The 23,827-nt window shown below is 40.0% G+C and overlaps 1 protein-coding gene across 1 annotated transcript in view; it reads right to left on the bottom strand.

Annotated features, from left to right (window-relative positions):
* Window positions 1-23,827, bottom strand: part of Klp3A (kinesin-like protein 3A) — a 188,479-nt gene that overhangs the window by 100,611 nt on the left and 64,041 nt on the right. The window contains exons 9-12 of the mRNA XM_090380432.1: window positions 23,077-23,185; window positions 20,622-20,681; window positions 19,754-19,981; window positions 10,415-10,518 (exon numbers count right to left, since the gene is read on the bottom strand). Of these exons, the coding sequence (XP_090236558.1) occupies window positions 10,415-10,518; window positions 19,754-19,981; window positions 20,622-20,681; window positions 23,077-23,185 (501 nt within the window). The remainder of the gene's footprint in view (window positions 1-10,414; window positions 10,519-19,753; window positions 19,982-20,621; window positions 20,682-23,076; window positions 23,186-23,827) is intronic.

Genomic DNA, 23,827 nt, shown 5'->3' with positions numbered 1-23,827 from the left:
TGTGACAGGGGTCTTCACACTGGAGACAAGTGAACGTAGGTTCCTACCTGGTAATTGTACACATTTTATGTTGTAACTTCTCAGGATCTTCGAGATACGTCCTGACACTCCTGGATAGTACGGAATGTAGGCGGATGATATGCCGACTTGCTTCGGAGGTCTTGGGTTGGAAGTAAGCTCTTGTGCCTGTAACAAGCATCTGTTTAGTACATGGGATGGATAACCGCATCTGGTTAAGTCCGCCTTCACACGGGAGATCTCGTTACGTCTAATTGTGTCGGTGCTGGAATGGCTCCAGGCCCTGGAGAACAGGGTGCGGGCAGTGCTATTGAGATGGCTTGGAGCGTGGCCGGACCCGTAGTTGGTGAATTGACCGCACCACATGGGTTTGCGGTATACTGAGGTCTCTAGATGTGGGCCTACGCGATGCACTAGCACGTCCAGAAACGGAGCGAACCGTCCACCTCTGATTCTACGGTAAACTTGATGAAATTGGATAGAGAGTTGAGGTATTCTAGTAGTACCGTTTCAGAACCACGTGGTATTATGGTAAAAATATCGTCGACATATCTACACCACGTTGTAATAGGTGTAGGTGGGTTCTGGTGTATCTGCTTCTCCAGATCTTCCATGGCGATGTTAGCTACTACGGAACTGACAGGGGCACCCATAGCAGTGCCATGTACTTGTTTGTAGAGTGAGTCTTCAAAGGTGAAGATGCTGCTAGAGAGGCATAGGTTGAGGGCGGTACAGATGTCATCAGTGGATAGTGACGTCCTGGATTGGAGGCTTAAGTCGCTCTCAAGGAGCCTTCTGGCGCAGTGCACGGCCTGTTGGACGGGAATCGAGGTGAATAAAGAAACCACGTCAAATGATGCCATGACAGAGTTATCAGGGATTGAAATGTCCTTAATGGTGTTAATGAATTCACTGCTGTTTTTAACGGTGTGAGATGTATTACCTATAAGAGGCGAGAGGAGGCTCGCGATGTGTTTGGACAGTTCATACGTTGGGGCACTGCAGCAAGACACTATAGGTCTGAGAGGAATACCCGGTTTATGGATCTTTGGTAATCCGTAGAATTGTGGTAGTTGACAGCCAGTACCACGCAGAAGATGGTGAGTCGCGGTCGGGATCTTCTTATCTTTAAGCCATGCGTGGACAAGTTTATTAACATTTGCTTCCAGACGTTTCAAGACTTTAACGGGAGGATCAGGTAGAGGTTCATATACGTTAGGATCGAGTAATAGGGCCAAGGCTTTCTCTCGGTAGGCTGATCGGTCCAGCACAACAGTCCGGCGCCCTTTATCCGCAGGAAGTACAACGATGGAGTTGTCTTTTCTTATAGATGACAGGGCGGCACGTTGGCGGTGGTTGAGGTTTGAGCACGTTTTTCGAGTGTTGCGGAGGACTGCGGCAGTCTTGAATCGGATCTCGTTGGCAGTTTCTTCGGGAAGGTTGGTAATACTGGCTTCTATGCCCATAGCGAGCTGTGTGATGGGAGGTTTCGATGGTATAACGGCGAATTTCATACCGTTTGATAAAACACTCAGCTGCTCGTTGGACAGTTGTTTGTTACTTAGATTCAAGACGAAAGAAGTCGTGTCGTCTGAACGAGTGTTCGTCTTTAAGGAGTTAGTTTCTATGCTCAAGTTTATGAACTTGCGCTGTTGGCGGTAAACGGTAGGTATCCGAGGTCTGACTAGCCCGATGGCAGATGGTATGTATAAGGTTTGTAAATACAATAGGCGAGACCTTACCTTGTATATGTTGTAACAGTCTGGACTTGTTGTAGTCAGCGTTCCTGATTTCATGGTGGAGATGGGATATCCATAAATTTAACGTGCGCAGGCTGAAGTTAAAGCAGGCACGATCCATATGAGAGTTGTGGAACGGGGCTTTGTATCGGAACCCTTTAGGTATAATTCGATTGCTTTTGCATCTGTGGGCGAAGCGTAAATGTTGCCTGTAGCGAGCTATTGAGAGGAAGCATTTTTGCAACTGTGCACAATCGTTGTAGGTATTATGGCCATAAAGTGATCGAATAGTGACAAATGGGCCTGGAGTACTGGGGTCCATAGTTTAACAGATATTTATTTAAAGTATACCCAGTAAAATAAAATAAAATAAAATATTTCCAGAAGCTTTCGGAACTCGTGTCCCTTTCTCAACTGACAGAATTTTTAAATACATTACAAGCAAACTGTGGCACGTTACTCATTCGTCATTGTTGTAGCACGGACGTGTGCTGCCTTGCGCCAGTGATCATCCATCAATAAAACGGTTGTCTCCAGGATTGGATGTATACGCATGCCTTTCTGGCGATTTAATGCCTTAGGGTTGTTCATTATGTTTAGTGACTCTAGCCATAGGCGGTGGCGAAAGTGTCGCGCGTGGTCCACTATCTCAAAGTCGCGCTTGGGGTCAAGATCGTGGTTGGTAGCCCAAAAATGTTCTGCAAGCGCGGACTGGTCAGTTTCGGCAAGCCGGATTGCTCTGTCGTGTTCCGTGAGGCGATCCTGGAGACGTCTCGATGTCTCACCTACGTAGCAACTGTTACAGGCCCTACAGGTGATACGGTACACTACATTGCTGCGTAAGACAGGTGTGACAGGGGTCTTCACACTGGAGACAAGTGAACGTAGGTTCCTACCTGGTAATTGTACACATTTTATGTTGTAACTTCTCAGGATCTTCGAGATACGTCCTGACACTCCTGGATAGTACGGAATGTAGGCGGATGATATGCCGACTTGCTTCGGAGGTCTTGGGTTGGAAGTAAGCTCTTGTGCCTGTAACAAGCATCTGTTTAGTACATGGGATGGATAACCGCATCTGGTTAAGTCCGCCTTCACACGGGAGATCTCGTTACGTCTAATTGTGTCGGTGCTGGAATGGCTCCAGGCCCTGGAGAACAGGGTGCGGGCAGTGCTATTGAGATGGCTTGGAGCGTGGCCGGACCCGTAGTTGGTGAATTGACCGCACCACATGGGTTTGCGGTATACTGAGGTCTCTAGATGTGGGCCTACGCGATGCACTAGCACGTCCAGAAACGGGAGCGAACCGTCCACCTCTGATTCTACGGTAAACTTGATGAAATTGGATAGAGAGTTGAGGTATTCTAGTAGTACCGTTTCAGAACCACGTGGTATTATGGTAAAAATATCGTCGACATATCTACACCACGTTGTAATAGGTGTAGGTGGGTTCTGGTGTATCTGCTTCTCCAGATCTTCCATGGCGATGTTAGCTACTACGGAACTGACAGGGGCACCCATAGCAGTGCCATGTACTTGTTTGTAGAGTGAGTCTTCAAAGGTGAAGATGCTGCTAGAGAGGCATAGGTTGAGGGCGGTACAGATGTCATCAGTGGATAGTGACGTCCTGGATTGGAGGCTTAAGTCGCTCTCAAGGAGCCTTCTGGCGCAGTGCACGGCCTGTTGGACGGGAATCGAGGTGAATAAAGAAACCACGTCAAATGATGCCATGACAGAGTTATCAGGGATTGAAATGTCCTTAATGGTGTTAATGAATTCACTGCTGTTTTTAACGGTGTGAGATGTATTACCTATAAGAGGCGAGAGGAGGCTCGCGATGTGTTTGGACAGTTCATACGTTGGGGCACTGCAGCAAGACACTATAGGTCTGAGAGGAATACCCGGTTTATGGATCTTTGGTAATCCGTAGAATTGTGGTAGTTGACAGCCAGTACCACGCAGAAGATGGTGAGTCGCGGTCGGGATCTTCTTATCTTTAAGCCATGCGTGGACAAGTTTATTAACATTTGCTTCCAGACGTTTCAAGACTTTAACGGGAGGATCAGGTAGAGGTTCATATACGTTAGGATCGAGTAATAGGGCCAAGGCTTTCTCTCGGTAGGCTGATCGGTCCAGCACAACAGTCCGGCGCCCTTTATCCGCAGGAAGTACAACGATGGAGTTGTCTTTTCTTATAGATGACAGGGCGGCACGTTGGCGGTGGTTGAGGTTTGAGCACGTTTTTCGAGTGTTGCGGAGGACTGCGGCAGTCTTGAATCGGATCTCGTTGGCAGTTTCTTCGGGAAGGTTGGTAATACTGGCTTCTATGCCCATAGCGAGCTGTGTGATGGGAGGTTTCGATGGTATAACGGCGAATATGGATCGTGCCTGCTTTAACTTCAGCCTGCGCACGTTAAATTTATGGATATCCCATCTCCACCATGAAATCAGGAACGCTGACTACAACAAGTCCAGACTGTTACAACATATACAAGGTAAGGTCTCGCCTATTGTATTTACAAACCTTATACATACCATCTGCCATCGGGCTAGTCAGACCTCGGATACCTACCGTTTACGCCAACAGCGCAAGTTCATAAACTTGAGCATAGAAACTAACTCCTCAAAGACGAACACTCGTTCAGACGACACGACTTCTTTCGTCTTGAATCTAAGTAACAAACAACTGTCCAACGAGCAGCTGAGTGTTTTATCAAACGGTATGAAATTCGCCGTTATACCATCGAAACCTCCCATCACACAGCTCGCTATGGGCATAGAAGCCAGTATTACCAACCTTCCCGAAGAAACTGCCAACGAGATCCGATTCAAGACTGCCGCAGTCCTCCGCAACACTCGAAAAACGTGCTCAAACCTCAACCACCGCCAACGTGCCGCCCTGTCATCTATAAGAAAAGACAACTCCATCGTTGTACTTCCTGCGGATAAAGGGCGCCGGACTGTTGTGCTGGACCGATCAGCCTACCGAGAGAAAGCCTTGGCCCTATTACTCGATCCTAACGTATATGAACCTCTACCTGATCCTCCCGTTAAAGTCTTGAAACGTCTGGAAGCAAATGTTAATAAACTTGTCCACGCATGGCTTAAAGATAAGAAGATCCCGACCGCGACTCACCATCTTCTGCGTGGTACTGGCTGTCAACTACCACAATTCTACGGATTACCAAAGATCCATAAACCGGGTATTCCTCTCAGACCTATAGTGTCTTGCTGCAGTGCCCCAACGTATGAACTGTCCAAACACATCGCGAGCCTCCTCTCGCCTCTTATAGGTAATACATCTCACACCGTTAAAAACAGCAGTGAATTCATTAACACCATTAAGGACATTTCAATCCCTGATAACTCTGTCATGGCATCATTTGACGTGGTTTCTTTATTCACCTCGATTCCCGTCCAACAGGCCGTGCACTGCGCCAGAAGGCTCCTTGAGAGCGACTTAAGCCTCCAATCCAGGACGTCACTATCCACTGATGACATCTGTACCGCCCTCAACCTATGCCTCTCTAGCAGCATCTTCACCTTTGAAGACTCACTCTACAAACAAGTACATGGCACTGCTATGGGTGCCCCTGTCAGTTCCGTAGTAGCTAACATCGCCATGGAAGATCTGGAGAAGCAGATACACCAGAACCCACCTACACCTATTACAACGTGGTGTAGATATGTCGACGATATTTTTACCATAATACCACGTGGTTCTGAAACGGTACTACTAGAATACCTCAACTCTCTATCCAATTTCATCAAGTTTACCGTAGAATCAGAGGTGGACGGTTCGCTCCCGTTTCTGGACGTGCTAGTGCATCGCGTAGGCCCACATCTAGAGACCTCAGTATACCGCAAACCCATGTGGTGCGGTCAATTCACCAACTACGGGTCCGGCCACGCTCCAAGCCATCTCAATAGCACTGCCCGCACCCTGTTCTCCAGGGCCTGGAGCCATTCCAGCACCGACACAATTAGACGTAACGAGATCTCCCGTGTGAAGGCGGACTTAACCAGATGCGGTTATCCATCCCATGTACTAAACAGATGCTTGTTACAGGCACAAGAGCTTACTTCCAACCCAAGACCTCCGAAGCAAGTCGGCATATCATCCGCCTACATTCCGTACTATCCAGGAGTGTCAGGACGTATCTCGAAGATCCTGAGAAGTTACAACATAAAATGTGTACAATTACCAGGTAGGAACCTACGTTCACTTGTCTCCAGTGTGAAGACCCCTGTCACACCTGTCTTACGCAGCAATGTAGTGTACCGTATCACCTGTAGGGCCTGTAACAGTTGCTACGTAGGTGAGACATCGAGACGTCTCCAGGATCGCCTCACGGAACACGACAGAGCAATCCGGCTTGCCGAAACTGACCAGTCCGCGCTTGCAGAACATTTTTGGGCTACCAACCACGATCTTGACCCCAAGCGCGACTTTGAGATAGTGGACCACGCGCGACACTTTCGCCACCGCCTATGGCTAGAGTCACTAAACATAATGAACAACCCTAAGGCATTAAATCAATCGCCAGAAAGGCATGCGTATACATCCAATCCTGGAGACAACCGTTTTATTGATGGATGATCACTGGCGCAAGGCAGCACACGTCCGTGCTACAACAATGACGAATGAGTAACGTGCCACAGTTTGCTTGTAATGTATTTAAAAATTCTGTCAGTTGAGAAAGGGACACGAGTTCCGAAAGCTTCTGGAAATATTTTATTTTATTTTATTTTACTGGGTATACTTTAAATAAATATCTGTTAAACTATGGACCCCAGTACTCCAGGCCCATTTGTCACTATCGATCACTTTATGGCCATAATACCTACAACGATTGTGCACAGTTGCAAAAATGCTTCCTCTCAATAGCTCGCTACAGGCAACATTTACGCTTCGCCCACAGATGCAAAAGCAATCGAATTATACCTAAAGGGTCCGATACAAAGCCCCGTTCCACAACTCTCATATGGATCGTGCCTGCTTTAACTTCAGCCTGCGCACGTTAAATTTATGGATATCCCATCTCCACCATGAAATCAGGAACGCTGACTACAACAAGTCCAGACTGTTACAACATATACAAGGTAAGGTCTCGCCTATTGTATTTACAAACCTTATACATACCATCTGCCATCGGGCTAGTCAGACCTCGGATACCTACCGTTTACGCCAACAGCGCAAGTTCATAAACTTGAGCATAGAAACTAACTCCTTAAAGACGAACACTCGTTCAGACGACACGACTTCTTTCGTCTTGAATCTAAGTAACAAACAACTGTCCAACGAGCAGCTGAGTGTTTTATCAAACGGTATGAAATTCGCCGTTATACCATCGAAACCTCCCATCACACAGCTCGCTATGGGCATAGAAGCCAGTATTACCAACCTTCCCGAAGAAACTGCCAACGAGATCCGATTCAAGACTGCCGCAGTCCTCGCAACACTCGAAAAACGTGCTCAAACCTCAACCACCGCCAACGTGCCGCCCTGTCATCTATAAGAAAAGACAACTCCATCGTTGTACTTCCTGCGGATAAAGGGCGCCGACTGTTGTGCTGGACCGATCAGCCTACCGAGAGAAAGCCTTGGCCCTATTACTCGATCCTAACGTATATGAACCTCTACCTGATCCTCCCGTTAAAGTCTTGAAACGTCTGGAAGCAAATGTTAATAAACTTGTCCACGCATGGCTTAAAGATAAGAAGATCCCGACCGCGACTCACCATCTTCTGCGTGGTACTGGCTGTCAACTACCACAATTCTACGGATTACCAAAGATCCATAAACCGGGTATTCCTCTCAGACCTATAGTGTCTTGCTGCAGTGCCCCAACGTATGAACTGTCCAAACACATCGCGAGCCTCCTCTCGCCTCTTATAGGTAATACATCTCACACCGTTAAAAACAGCAGTGAATTCATTAACACCATTAAGGACATTTCAATCCCTGATAACTCTGTCATGGCATCATTTGACGTGGTTTCTTTATTCACCTCGATTCCCGTCCAACAGGCCGTGCACTGCGCCAGAAGGCTCCTTGAGAGCGACTTAAGCCTCCAATCCAGGACGTCACTATCCACTGATGACATCTGTACCGCCCTCAACCTATGCCTCTCTAGCAGCATCTTCACCTTTGAAGACTCACTCTACAAACAAGTACATGGCACTGCTATGGGTGCCCCTGTCAGTTCCGTAGTAGCTAACATCGCCATGGAAGATCTGGAGAAGCAGATACACCAGAACCCACCTACACCTATTACAACGTGGTGTAGATATGTCGACGATATTTTTACCATAATACCACGTGGTTCTGAAACGGTACTACTAGAATACCTCAACTCTCTATCCAATTTCATCAAGTTTACCGTAGAATCAGAGGTGGACGGTTCGCTCCCGTTTCTGGACGTGCTAGTGCATCGCGTAGGCCCACATCTAGAGACCTCAGTATACCGCAAACCCATGTGGTGCGGTCAATTCACCAACTACGGGTCCGGCCACGCTCCAAGCCATCTCAATAGCACTGCCCGCACCCTGTTCTCCAGGGCCTGGAGCCATTCCAGCACCGACACAATTAGACGTAACGAGATCTCCCGTGTGAAGGCGGACTTAACCAGATGCGGTTATCCATCCCATGTACTAAACAGATGCTTGTTACAGGCACAAGAGCTTACTTCCAACCCAAGACCTCCGAAGCAAGTCGGCATATCATCCGCCTACATTCCGTACTATCCAGGAGTGTCAGGACGTATCTCGAAGATCCTGAGAAGTTACAACATAAAATGTGTACAATTACCAGGTAGGAACCTACGTTCACTTGTCTCCAGTGTGAAGACCCCTGTCACACCTGTCTTACGCAGCAATGTAGTGTACCGTATCACCTGTAGGGCCTGTAACAGTTGCTACGTAGGTGAGACATCGAGACGTCTCCAGGATCACCTCACGGAACACGACAGAGCAATCCGGCTTGCCGAAACTGACCAGTCCGCGCTTGCAGAACATTTTTGGGCTACCAACCACGATCTTGACCCCAAGCGCGACTTTGAGATAGTGGACCACGCGCGACACTTTCGCCACCGCCTATGGCTAGAGTCACTAAACATAATGAACAACCCTAAGGCATTAAATCGCCAGAAAGGCATGCGTATACATCCAATCCTGGAGACAACCGTTTTATTGATGGATGATCACTGGCGCAAGGCAGCACACGTCCGTGCTACAACAATGACGAATGAGTAACGTGCCACAGTTTGCTTGTAATGTATTTAAAAATTCTGTCAGTTGAGAAAGGGACACGAGTTCCGAAAGCTTCTGGAAATATTTTATTTTATTTTATTTTACTGGGTATACTTTAAATAAATATCTGTTAAACTATGGACCCCAGTACTCCAGGCCCATTTGTCACTATCTTTCTTTCTCTTTTGGCCTAAGCACATCACAAATATTGCTTCCTCTGTATCTAAAAAACTGGATTTTCTCTTTTGCTCTCAGCATTACTTTTCTTCCAAACAGCTACCCACTCTGTACAAATTTCAAATCCACCCTACCATGGAATATTGTTCCCACATCTGGGGTAGTGTTCCATAACCTCTCTTGGGCTTCTAAACTCCATTTAAAAGAGGGCAGTTAGGTCAATTATGACACATCTCTTATAGTCTCTTGATTCTGCCTCACAGGCATTGTTTTTGGTGAATGCCTTTTCTATAGATACTTCCATGGGCACTCTTCTTCTAAATTGGCTTATATAATTCCCTCCCTCTCTCTCTCTCTCTCTCTTTTCCAAACCAATCTGACACACGTGTTGCAACCAGTCAGCACCCTTTTACAATCCAACTTAAAATTCAGAGAAACAACTTTTCTTCTTCATCTATTCCTTCAACTTCTGTTTTCTGGAACAACTTTCTTCCACATGCATCTCCTGAACCTACAACTACAGAAATTCAAGTGTAATGTCAACAGGTATCTTCTTTCATCTTCTCAACCTTCAAACCCATACTCAGTAGTAGGTATTACAAATTCTAATACCTTTTGTATTTGGGGGTTTCATTAAAAAAAAAAAAAAAAAAAAGCTCCTTGGAAAATCAAAACAGGAGTGGGCATACAAACTGTAAACGATTTTTTACAGCTATAGTTTTCCAATTAAAACATAATCAGTGATAAAGATCAAAGCTGAATACCATACTGAAAAATTCAAAATGATATGTTATTTTTCAAATTTTTTAGTTTTTGTTTTATAAAATACACCAAACACATCTATCAGAGGATTAAGGGGAAAACCACAACCATATCTTTTCTTAGCATGAGACTTGGCAGGTTTCCTGAAAACTATATATAAATAACGTGGAGAACACAAAACTGGAGTGTACAACTTTTATACCTCCAACATTCAAACATTTCTCACTTTCAGAAGTCTAATCACTAGTGAAATTGGTATCGAGTCAGCATATCAAATGGAGATTCCATAGTGTTACTTAAATTTTCCCTGCATATCACTTTCAAATAATTAAAAGTAATAAGGTCGTCATTTTTTTTAAAAACAATAAAATCATATTTATTATATTTAGGTCATATTATGCTTAAATATAGCACACTACAAAAATATTTTATATGATGGTCAACACAGGAATAAATGATTTACTTACTTATTTGTACCTGAACTAGTTTTAGCAGCACGAAGAGCTGTAGACAGGTCCTCCTTTTCTTTCTGTAGTTGTGTTATTTCTTCTTCCATTTGACGAATATTGCACTAAAAGTTAATCATTCAATGAATTTTAAATTTTATGAAGTATAAAACTTCTAAACAAACTAGCATTAAAAAGGGATTATAGGATATGATCATCCAGTTTAATCCCTATTTGTTGACATATTTAATTTTTAGAATATCTTTGAGCTGCTATTAATAACTATGGTAAATCTTCAACACGGGCAACCCCTACTCATTCTGTACAAATTTCAAATCCACCCTACCATGGAATATTGTTCCCACATCTGGGGTAGTGTCCCATAATCTCTCTTGGGCTTCTAGAGACTCCATTCAAAAGAGGGGCAGTTAGCCATATTGTAAAAGTGCCATAACATGGTATTGAGCTTTTGTGTGGGGAAAACCCTGCTATTACATTGGATGTGATTTTTCAACATTTTCACTCTTTTTGAATCCCCGCTGTTGACTTGCTAGTCAAAAAAAAATTGAGAAATCTCTGTATTTTATTTTGTTGGGAAATCTCCATGTTACATATTCTGTGCTATTCTTGTGCTTGTTGAACTTGTGGAAAAAAAAAACTTTTGGATAGCATACTAGGCCATCCAAAAGATTTAAGTCATCCAAACATTGAAGTTATGTTCCTACCACCACAGTTGTACTAGGTTAATACAACTTCTTTCATTCAGCCATTAGATCAAGGCATTATATCCACCTTTAAAACTCATTACATCAGAAAATCATTACAATGGATTTTGGAAAAAATTGGTTCCGAATCTATTGAAGTAATGGAGGCATGGAAACATTTCTCAATTGTGGACTGTATCAGAATCACAGCTTTATCGCTCAAAGAAGTAAAACCGTCAAAGTTAAAAGCGTGTGGAAAAATTTGTGGCCAGAGCCACTTCATTTAGGAAATATGGTCAAGTTGGCAGAAAATGGAATCGGTGCGATAGCTGAACTTACATCGGAGGGGAAGGTTTTGATGATATGACTACCGAAGCCCTTGTAGGTAGCACAGTTGATAGAATCGCCCTCCGCCCCACACTGGGTGGAAAAGACCTGAGTTCGAATCCCATCGATGATGGGAGAAATTTTTATGGGTATTTTTCACAATGTGGCTGAGTTAGTCAGGCTCAGGTGAAGGTAGCATAGTTTTTTCTCCCAAAAACTTGCCTCCAGCAAAACAGAAAATCAACCCCAGGACACATGCAATTTATAGACAATATACACAGAGTAACACGGCCTTAGTCGCCTATGCTCCTAAAAAAATAAAAACAGATATGATTACTGAAGATGTTCAAAAATTACTGGTAGAAAAGAGGCTGGTGAAGCAGATTTGGTTAGAAATGGCATCGGAGGTAAACCAAATCAATTCAGAGGATGATAGTGCAGATGAAAATTCTAAACGTCCAAATTTTACACTAAAAAGTTTGCTTTTACAGGAAGGAATAAAGTTAGTCGAGCAATTAGAATCTTATTTCCTGAATGCAGATTCTTGAATGAAAGGAGCCCAAAGTTCAAAAAGGTGCTTCAAAAATGCTTAGTTCCATATGATGAAATTCGCAAAGATTATCAAGCAAAAGCAAACAAACCCAGATTACTGATTTTTTTTAAAGAGAGCAGAAGAGAAAAATACACTATTTCATTAACATTTTTTTAAAGAAATAATGTGTATTTTTGTTAGCTTTTGGAACATAACCCCCTTTTTTGTACTTAATAACATGGATTCACACAACACAACATTTTATAGGAACCTATAAAATGGAAGCTACTAAAAGTTTCATGCCTATTAAGAAATATTGTTCAAGGTTTAGGCCTAAATGGTTGTCAAATGAACTAATGAGACTCGTAACAGAGAAGAAAAATGCATGGGATGCATATAAATTATCAAGCGACTCAGAAGCCTATGGCAGATATAAGTTAATCTGTAATCAGGTCACAAAGGAGGTTCGGCAGGCGAAGGCAGATTACGAGAAATCCTTGGCAAAAGATGCTAAGAAAAACAACAAGGATTTCTTTACTTATATAAACTCTAAAATGAAGGGGATGAATCTGATTGGTCCACTTGACATCGATGGTTCGACTGTTGATGATCCTGCTCAGATAGCAAACAAACTGAATGAGTATTTTGCATCTACACTCACACATGAGGAATTATTAAGGTTTGAAAATGGCTGAAGGTTATCAAATTGTAGCAGGATACTTAATGATTTTGTAATAACTGAAAGCAAAGTGGAGGAGAAATTGTTGAAGTTAAACATAAGAAAAGCACCTGGAGTGGATGGGATCTATCCAGTTATATTAAAGGAGGCAGCAAAGCAACTAAGCAAACCCTTAGCCATAATTATGAGAGCGTCCTTGGACTCAGGGGAGGTTCCCACGGACTAGAGATGTGCAAATGTATCCCCAATTCACAAAGGGGGATCGAAGGGTGACACGAGTAATTACAGACCAGTTAGTTTAACTTCCGTTCCGGGTAAAATAATGGAGTCGCTGGTTAAAGATGCATTGCAGGATCATCTAGACAAGACTGCAGCATGGGTTTGTTAAGGGAAAGTCTTGTCTGACAAATTTGATAGGATATTATGATGTGGTTACAAAGGAACTGTATGCAAAAAATAATTTTGATATCATATATTTGGATTTCAGGAAAGCTTTTGACACTGTTGCGCATGGAAGACTATTGTAAAAATTGGAGCAGAATGGTATTAAGGGTAAGTTGCGACAATGGATAAAAGGATGGTTAAGTGCGAGAAGACAGAGGGTGGTAATCAATGGGTGCTGCTCTTCTTGGACTAATGTTATTAGTGGAGTCCCACAGGGTTCGGTGTTGGGTCCAGCGTTGTTTTGCATATTTATCAATGATATTGATGAAGGTATATCAGGCTTAATGTCAAAGTTTGCAGATGATACAAAGGTTGGCAGGGTTGTTAATGACAGTAATGGCAGTGTGCTACTGCAACAGGATCTAGATAATTTGGGCAGATGGGCAAAGAAGTGGCAACTGAAGTTTAACCTTGACAAATGCAAAGTACTGCATATGGGTAGAAGTAACCCCTGAGATGTACCAACTGTGTGGTACTACACTTAAGGTGGTAGAAAATGAAAAAGACCTGGGGGTAATTGTGCAATCAGATATGAAGTTTTCTGAGCAATGCAGACAGGCTGCCAGGGCAGGTCATGGGGTTTTGTCAATGATATATAGGAATTTTGCTAGCAGGGAAAAGGAGGTGATTATCCCTATGTATAAGGCAATGGTCAGGCCACGCCTTGAGTACTGCGTACAGGTCTGGAGGCCTCATTTTAGGAAGGATGTAGATTTACTTGAGCGTGTACAGAGAAGGGCAACAAGATTGGTGAGGGGAATGAAGGGATCCTCTTACCAAGAGAGGCTTAAGTTCTGCAAATTGCAGTGGCTGGAGACTAGGCACCGGCACGGTGATCTGATTGAGGTCTATAAGGCCTTGAATGGGTTGAGCACGCTGAATTCTGATGGGATCCTTCCACTTGTTCAGATTACGAACCTAAGGGGGCATAAATTCAAATTAAGAAAAGACAGACGTAGAATAGATGTGTGGAAATATGCCTTTAGCCAGCGGGTGGTTAATTGCTGGAACAAACTTCCATCTGTCGTTGTGGAAGTTGATACATTGAATAAATTTAAGGAGGAACTGGACAGGCATTTGGAGGGAATGGTGTGATTTTTTTTTTTTTTTTTTTTTTGGGGCTGATGCTGCATAAGCTCATACACTTGCTTTCTTGCATCAAATGCCACTGCTGCTACTATTACTACCTAATTACCGTGTTATACGAGGGTTACCTGTATTTGAAGTTGGGGAGGATATCCCTACTTGGGACACATGCAATAAGTTAGGTAAGGTATGTATTGCTTTACACTTCAGGAATGTTCAATTCTGCCCCCCCCAATTAATTAAATATTTTCATTTCCCATGATTAATAGAAGTTAAGTAAATAGCACAATATAATATACACTCATTTTGTATTATATCTTATGTCTTCCTGAAATTTAATAACAATTGAAGTGTAACATATATTTCTCCATCTGCTGTGAGTAATAGAATACACAAAGGGGATTCATTATTTATATATTTATCAAATTAATAATATAAAATCTCTTCAAAATGCAGCCACTTTTCTAGCATATAAAAGGTGTGATCAAAAAGTACTGATTCCGTATGTTGAAAGTGGGACATCATAGTGAGTTAACATTTGTTCCAAACTTGTTTAATGATTCATCTAGGCATAATAATGTATGAACCAGCCCTTTATCTGCAGTCAGTTCGAGTTAATACATGTTGAATAAAAGGTGTTTTTTGTGTTTTATTCATTTTAAAATGAGTGATTTAACTGAGCAGTGAACCTGTTAAAAATTTTGTTTTCAAATTAGGGAAGAGTGCAATAGAAATTTCAAAAACATGAAATGTTAAAAACAGCTTCCACAGAAGATGCTATACATCAGTCAAGGACTTTTCAGTTTTTCACAAAGTTACAGCAAGGCTACTTGTTCATCGATGATCCTTGCTCTGCCATCCTTCAACTGCTCATGTTTGTGATCTGAGCAATGAGTTCTCACAAATAATGGAGTCACTGGTTAAAGAAGTGATGCAGGATCACCTAGACAAGACTGCAGTAATAGTTCAGACACAGCATAGGTTTTTTAAGGGGAAGTCTTGTCTGACCAATTTGATTGGATACTATAACGTGGTCACAAAGGAACTGGCTGCAAAAAATTATTTTGATATCATATATTTGGATTTCAGGAAAGTTTTTAATATTGTTGCACATGGAAGACTGCTGTACAAAATGGAGCGGCATGGCATTAAGGGATGGTTGAGTGGGAGACGGCAAAGAGTGGTAATAAATGGACACTGCTCTACGTTGACTAATGTTATTAGTGGTGTCCCCCAAGGGTTTGGTGCTGGGCCCATTGTTCTTTGATGTATTTATCAATCATATCGATGAAGATGTATCAGGCTTAATGTCCAAGTTTGCAGATGATACAAAGGTTTTTTTTTTTTATGTGAACTCCAAACACGAGAGGTATTAGAACATATAGTACTTAGTACCATGCTTGGGTTAATAATTGATATATATATTAATTAATCTATGTTGTTAATGTAAAGACAGTATGCTACTGCAACAGGATCTAGAAAAGATAGGCAGATGAGCTGAGAAGTGGCAACTGAAGTTTAACATTGACAAATGCAAAGTACTGCATATGGGTAGCAGTAACCGTAGAGAAACCTACCAACTTTGTGATACTACACTCAGGGAGGTGGAGAATGAAAAAGACCTGGGGATAATTGTGCAGTCAAATATGAAGTTTTGTGAGCAGTGCAGATGGGCTGCCAGAGCAGGTGATGGAGTTTTGTCAATGATATATAGGAATTTTGCTAGCAGAGACAAAAAGGTGATTATACCTCTGTATAAGGCAATGGTGAGGCCACACCTTGAGTACAGGTCTGGAGACCTCATTTAAGAAGGATGTAGAGTTTCTATAACAAGTACAGAGAAGGGCAACAAGATTGGTGAGTGGAACAAAGGAGTGCTCTTACCAAGAGAGGCTTAAATTCTGCAAAGTTGCAGCAACTGGAGACTAGGCACCTGCGAGGTGACCTGATTGAGGTGTACAGGATCTTGAATGGTTTGAGCAGGCTCAATGGAGTCACTGGTTAAAGTCACTGATGGGATACTTTTGCTTGCTCAGATTCAAATTGAGGTAAGACAGTTGTAGAATAGATGTGAGGAAGTTTGCCTTTAGCCAGCAGGTAGTTGATTGGTGGAACAGACTTCCATCTGTTGTTTTGGAAGTTGATAGCTTAAATAAATTTAAGGCTGAACTAAACAAACATTTGGAATGACTGGATGGATGAAATGGGAAGATTTTTTTTTTTTTTTGGCTAATGCTGCATAAGCTTGCTTTCTTGCATCACATGCCTCAACTAATGCTAATGCTAGGATCTTCATCAATATTTTGTTGTGCTGACTCACTTTGTTTCTTCTAGTGCTGTTGGTGATGAATCATTCTTCTTCTTCTTCTTGGTCCTTAGCTGGCAGCTGGGGGAAGCGGTTGGCCACGCAACCAGTATGCTGCTGTAGGTGCCGCAGGGTTTCGGACTTGTTCTGTGATGAATCATTAGTATATGACTATAACCCAGAAACAAAGACAAAGTCCTCTTAATAGAAGACTCTCTCTTCCAAGTTCCCCCCCCCCCCAAAAAAAAACAAGACAATCCTCAATCAAATGTGAAGATCATGCTTATTGCATTCTTTGACTCACAGGGCATTGTTCATTATGAATTTGTCCTGCATGGCCAAAGGGTGAACCAGCAATACTACAAACAGTTCTATGATGATTGTGTGATACTTTTTGGAGACAGCTGAAAAAGAAGAATTCAGGGAACTGGTGCCTACATCATAACAATGGCTGTACATAATCAGCACTTTCCATTCAAGAACTTTTCAAAGCGCTCTCTTATTGTGATTCCATATTTTCCATACTTATCAGATGTAGCTCCACTGAACGTTCACAGATTTACAATGACAAGAAAAGACTGGCAATTCCAAAAGAAGCCTATGAAGATTGTATCCAGAAGCATTGGAATTGATGTATACAGTGACAAGGAAATGATTTCAATGGAGATTCATCCAAATAGCTAGTAAGCTTCCACATTTTCTAAAATTTAATTTAGTCCCCAAACTTTCTGATCACTTTGTATATATGTACAGTGCTCGAACTAAGGATTTTTTCTCCATCTACCTGACATATTGTCATTTATTCATTCTTAAAATCAGCACTGCCACAAATAATTTCTAACACTTCCATTTATAAATATGTAAGGATAACTCTAATTTGTTTGGGAGGGGATGTTGGTTTTCTACGCGTTCAATTTTAATGAAATTTAGAATGGCTTGAAAAATATTTCCAAAAGAGCTAATTATAAAAATTTCACGGAAATCTATTTTTTGTTCCTAATTCATAAACATATTTAAAAACGATAAATAATAATGGAGTACCAAACTTATACTTTAAATAACGATGGCAGCAACAATGTAATTACAGGATTTGGTTTGGTTTTAATTTTTCTGGCACATCAGCAGTAGATAATAGCTATAATGTGCCAAGACTACAAATTATAGGAGATATGAGGTGTAGCAACAAAGTTCCCGAACTCGTATAACAAAAAGAACACAAAGTGAAGGAGCTCAAAATTGGTTTTATTTTTGTTCAAAGTAATCACCACCTGACTGAATGCACTTATTACACTGTTCTAAAAAGAGTCAGTGAAGGTGTCTGAAGAGATGACGTGTTCGGCAGTTACATTTTTCTTTACCATTATGTCCTCTCCTCCAGCTTGAAGATCTCTACCAGTATCTGCAATTGTTGTTTTTCAGCATCTTCAGTGTTAAGATTTAATGAGTATCTTTAAACTCTGATGTGTGAGCATGCATACATGTCCTCAAAATAAATGCACATCACATATAAACTGAACACAGTTTTCTCTCTAACATCATTATTTTCAAAATGTGACTGAAAGTGTCCCAGGTGAAGTTAGCTCTGAACACAGATTTCCCACTTTAGCGCAATGATTATAGGATGAGTGAGGCTATATATGAGAAGGAAAGAATATTTTTATACCTCTCTAATGAAACACTTGTGGAATTATTCCAAAAAAAGTGTATGTTACTGAAAGCATTGCAACTTCTAGTGTTCACTTACACAATGCAAAATTTAGGAGAACAGGGAACCAAAACTGTTCAGATTGAAATGTATGAAATGAATATAACCTCACTTGATCTGTGGCTATTTATTATGGTCGCTTCAGTCACTAGTGGCATGAGCATTGTTGCAGCCAATCATGTTCCACTGTCAACAGATCTAGATTGCTTTGAAAACAATGGGAGCACCAATCTTGAACTTCAGTTTATGGCAAGGCATACCTGGTAGCTGCAAAGTTGAGAAATTGGATAGTTAACTTCTCATTGATATTCAATATAGTGCCAACAGATACAGTATGTAATTTTTCAGTGCTAAGCAATTGAGAAAGTTCTGTGTTTTGTATTGACTACACCATTTTTTGATGCCAGTAATGACAGGATAGTTTTGACAAGCAACTTATGGTTATGGATAAGACATAAAACATATTTGGCAATATAGCTTCTATTAGTTTGTGACATTTTGCAGCTCTCTTCACAATATTTTCCAATTGAAACAGTTCCACCTTATTAGATGCAATGACTTCAGCTTAAAGTCTTTAAGCTGAAACATGCCATAAAGACAGGTGTCATATAATAGAAAAAAGAAAAGTATAATTGACTATATCATTATAAAAAAGTGTGGGGGGATGCCTTAAGGTCACTCATTTGGCCTTTTCTTCCACAACCATAATACAGAGGTGGAAAGCCAACTGAGTGACCTCAAGATACCTGTCCCCCCATTTTAATAACGATGCCAGGATATATAGAGGATTTAAGTGGAGTGACCATCATCTCATATTGAGCAAATTAAAAATGATAATTAGTATAAAAAATAACTGATATAAAAAAAGTACTGAAATGGAAAAAAAATTGAAAAGTTCTCCAATTTGTTAACCATTAAATATAAAACACTTCTATCTCAAATTTTAAATAGCATTTCTGACTATAATTTGACTTCAGATGAATAACAAAAATTTAAGAGAACTTTAATGACAACCACAGAAAGAAGTATTTGGGAAGAATATTTCTAAAGAGAGGAAATTCTGAATGCTGTGGTGGGCCCAGGAAGAGATAGTTACAGTAAAAAAAAAATTATAAGAAATTTTATTTTCATATAAATCCTGACCAGAATATATATTAAAGTGTAAGAGGGCTAGGATATGTGAAAAACTGCTAAAGAAAATCCTGAAGAAATTCTGAGAAAGGTCATAGAAAACATATAAGTGCAAAGTTAAAACAGAAGAGAAGGGTATTTCAGAAACATCCCTTAAAACAAAGGAGCTAAAGACACTGTCAAAAGAAAGAGAAAAGATAACAACAGTGGATTTTGACGAACCCATAACTCTATAACATAGTGTACTTTCTTCTATAAAAACCTTGAAATTGGAAATAGAAATTGGTTTCATTCCTCCACTGTAGTCTTTTTGAATAGCTTACTTTGTTCAAAGAAGGAATTAGAAGTTGGTAGAGAACAATCTTGAATGTGAAATTGCATGGATAGGCAATTTTAACTGAAGCTATGCTCTTCTATGTAAATCTAAATTAAGCAAATTTTCTATACCTCAAACTGCAGTCTCATTACTGCCATCTGGGAATCATTCTCTCTCATGCGAACAGCTAAATCTTCCTTCAAAGCCAATGCATGTTCAAGTTCTTGAAGTTCTCTACTCATAGCAGCTTGCTTCAATGTAGACTGAAGATGAAAATCCTCTTCGGTGCTATCATCCATAGACAATGAAGAATCTTTCAACAGAGATTTTTCCTCTGATTTTACTTTGGTTAGTTCAGCCTGCAAAATATGCATAAACTTATGAAAATACATAACAGCAAGATATAAATTTTAGTTCAAATTTAATTTTTACAACAATTAGGAAACATTCAATAAAATCTGAAGAATTACATAGATTATACTAAGAAGTCAATGAAAGTTCACCATTGATAACATGATGCTGATAGCAGTACAGAATGACATATTCTAATTGATAACATTAAAAACAGCTGCCTAATTTAAAAACACACACACACACACACACACACACACACACACACACACACACACACACACACACACACACACACACACACACACACACACACACACACACCAAATAAAATCCAATGCTGGGTGCAGCAGTCATTTTGATAATAAGTGATGCAAGGGCCTGAACACAAGTTTGATGAATTTATGCCTTGTTTTCTTAATCATGGCAAACTTTACTTGATCAGTAATAAAGCTGAATGTGATAATTTACACTACCAAGAAATTATATAAGATTGTTAAAAAAATAACTTCATTTTACATCTTTCTCTGGAATAGCTAGAAAGCTATTGTATTCCATAAATACTAATCCACTCAAAATCAGCTTCATTATTTCATTTGGTGAAATAAAAATTAAACAACACAGAATATTCAGGTATGCACAATTTACCTGCTTGTTCTTTGAAGGGGAGTATATGGAAAATTCATGGTCTCTTTGTAACTGTTCAGCCTGGAAGTAATAAAAAAAACCCTGAATAATACAATTCAACATTTTAAAAATAACATTTCTATTGTTTAACTCAAGGTATGATATCATTGTGCTTATTGAATTTAATTATTTAATCTTGAAGCAGAACACTTAAAGAAACATATAACTGAAACAGTTCTATAAAACAATGCTACTTATATTAGGTTTTACTGTCAACTGTCCGGGGATGCTGTTGCCCCTTCAGTGACTGTGGCAGCACTTCATCTTAGACTCTTTAGCAAGAACTACATCATCAATATAGTCAACTAGAAGTAACTAATATCATACTAATAACATTAACCAGTAGTTGAAGCCATTATCCATTAAAATCTCAAAGCACTGCTGTGGTGATGGTCAACAGTAAAAGTTAATGCAAACTAGCATTGTTTTATAGAACTATTTCAATTTATTTATAACTGCATGTATGGAAATAGTACTCCATTTCTTGTTTACATTATAAAAAGTATACAGGGAATACACAGTAGCCTTCTTCATACAGTTTTATCACCTATGCATTAAATTATTATTGCTGCATTGGCACAAACTTCAAAATGTAATCATACTTCCTTTATCTGAATTTAAAATAAAAGACAATGCTGCAGTATACATATCCCCCTTTGTGCTCTGGTTTTTCAGACATTTTCAAATATATGGATTAAATCATTTAAATTTATGTAAATATTTATCCATTTTAATCTTAAATTTAAAAGTAATATGCACATCAAATCGCATTCCAACTATATAACGTATTTCGTATATGGGGATCTCTACATAGGATAAACTGAAGATTACTAATATACGAGTTAAAGGGCTTTATAACATTCAGCATTTAAGGATAAATTTTGAACAAAAGTAAAATCTAAATGACAAAATACAAAAAATAGATTTAAGGGAGGGGTGTTTGCATGGCATGATTTGATAAAGCTTTTATGGCCATCCTCCCTAAGGATTATTTGAAAATGAATGACTTACAAATCAGCTGCCTCTTCTGAACTGGATTATAGTGAGGGAAGGAAAGTATTACTACTGTTTTCTGCTATGGTAGGTATGTCTGCTGCCTGGGGTGAAGCTCACCAAACAGAAATAAATTAGCTGGTGCTCACACAGTTTGTTCATTCAAGTTTACATAACTGAAAGTTATGATGCCCTTTAAGACTGATGATGGTTGCTAGAATATAGTAACAAACAAGAAATGCATGATTTACATTTCTTTTTTGTTACAGTACTTTATAGCACTTACATGAGAAATTTATCCAGTTATGTAACTGAGGTAAATTTAGGGCAAAAGCTTCATCCTATGTAGCAATGAGCAAACTAGGTTTGTTAATCAGTGCTTTGATCTCATATTGTAGGAACAATTTATCCCAGTGTACTGCAGTACACTTTATTGCTATTTAGTAGAGTATATGCCATTACCCATGCTTTGTTTTCAAAGGCCCCCATCTTTGTGGTCTCACTGATGGGTAATAGGCACTATAAAGACCTGAACAACCCAATGACCAGATATATCCATAATATGTGAGATAGTGCAGCAAGTAAAATAAACAAGTAAATTTAGGGTAAAAGTCTTATACTATGAGAGCTATAAAATATTCTTTCAAATAATGCAAGGCAACATTCAACTACCCACTAGCTTCTAGGAAAAATAAAGAAATAATGATGCAGTCAGTCTAGAAAGGTTAGTATTTGAGAGAGATAAAAAACAAAAGGGGGAGGGAAAGGAGGCTCCACACATATAATCAAATTCACATTTGATCAAGACATGGATAATCATGGTTCCAGGCCTGATGTAAATGAGTTGTCAGGAACAAGAGTGCAGTAGCACATGCTATTTGACTTAACAGTGGTTTAAACTTGCATGACTGCTAAATGCCATTAATGATTGTATTCATAATTTACTGTAAACTCCTCTGGCCTGGTGGTCATGCTGGAGTATAAACAAGAACATTCCCTATAAGAAAACAACCAATAGTAAGAGCACTTCATTTAACACTGATACATTTTAAAGATATTCCTAGAATTATTCTATTAATATATTTGAAAAGATAACCGAAGGCATTCTGTGAGCTTACATAAATAACATTCAAAGTGAAGGTGAGTGAAGACATAAATGTGGCAATGAAACTGAACCTCAGTTTCCTTCCATTTATATTTGGAAACAGTTGTATTTATTTTTGTTTTGATTTAATGACAGAATCCCAAAGTGGATTGATCAATATCACCTGTAAATAAGCAATGTTTAGTATAGTTACAGTTCTGGATGTATTACAGTCAATAAACAAACTGTTGCTTTCAGTTAGGTAAAACAATTAGTTAAGTTAATTCCATCAACCTAACTAATTGTAGCATTCAGAAATGTTCTGTTAAATGAACTCACCTGTAGTTCAACTATCTTTGTTTGTAGTTCTTTAACAAGGTTCAACTGATCCTTAACCTCGGGCATATTTTCAACACATATAGATTGATTAATTTTATCAACTGTATGGCTGAAAAAAAAAATCATAAGCAAAATATAGATACTCCATTATATACACCACAGATAATATTTCTAATTAATTAATAACTAATACAAAGTACTCACTCACAATTTCATGCAACATAAAAGCAAATTTATCTTAACATTTAGATAATATGCTAAGTATGTTGTATTTATGATTATTTACATGCAGTGTAACATCAATAGCATGTTAGCAATGTAAACTCAACCCATACTATTTAAGGCGGTTTTTTTTTTTTGAATCACTGCCAATATAAGTTAAGCCAGAGGAACTGGTATCATGTCTATTTGTGGCTTAAACAAATACAGCGGGTGGGGAGCGAACAATGCACCTCTGCCTCAAACTGGCAATTCAGCCCTACCAGAAAAGGGCTCAATAATATTGATAGCATCTGAACACAAGCCTTTTTTTTTAAAAAAAAAGGAGCAATTGAATACAGCCACTATCCTATCCTATCCTGAAGGCTCCTGTAATACTCCTACAAACAGTATGCAAGCTTGTTGGAAAGCACCTAAGATCGGGTGTAAAACACTCATGATCCCCCTCCCCTAGAAACACTATGCAACCCCTCTCCCCACCCATTGCTAAACAAAATAGACTTGTGTTACTGAATAGATTTTTTTCCATTCC

This window comes from Mastigoproctus giganteus, chromosome 8, assembly GCF_048544385.1.
Source record: "Mastigoproctus giganteus isolate SK-2022 chromosome 8, ASM4854438v1, whole genome shotgun sequence".
In the NCBI taxonomy this organism is placed as follows: domain Eukaryota; kingdom Metazoa; phylum Arthropoda; class Arachnida; order Uropygi; family Thelyphonidae; genus Mastigoproctus; species Mastigoproctus giganteus.
This window is presented reverse-complemented; position numbering and strand designations above follow the sequence as displayed.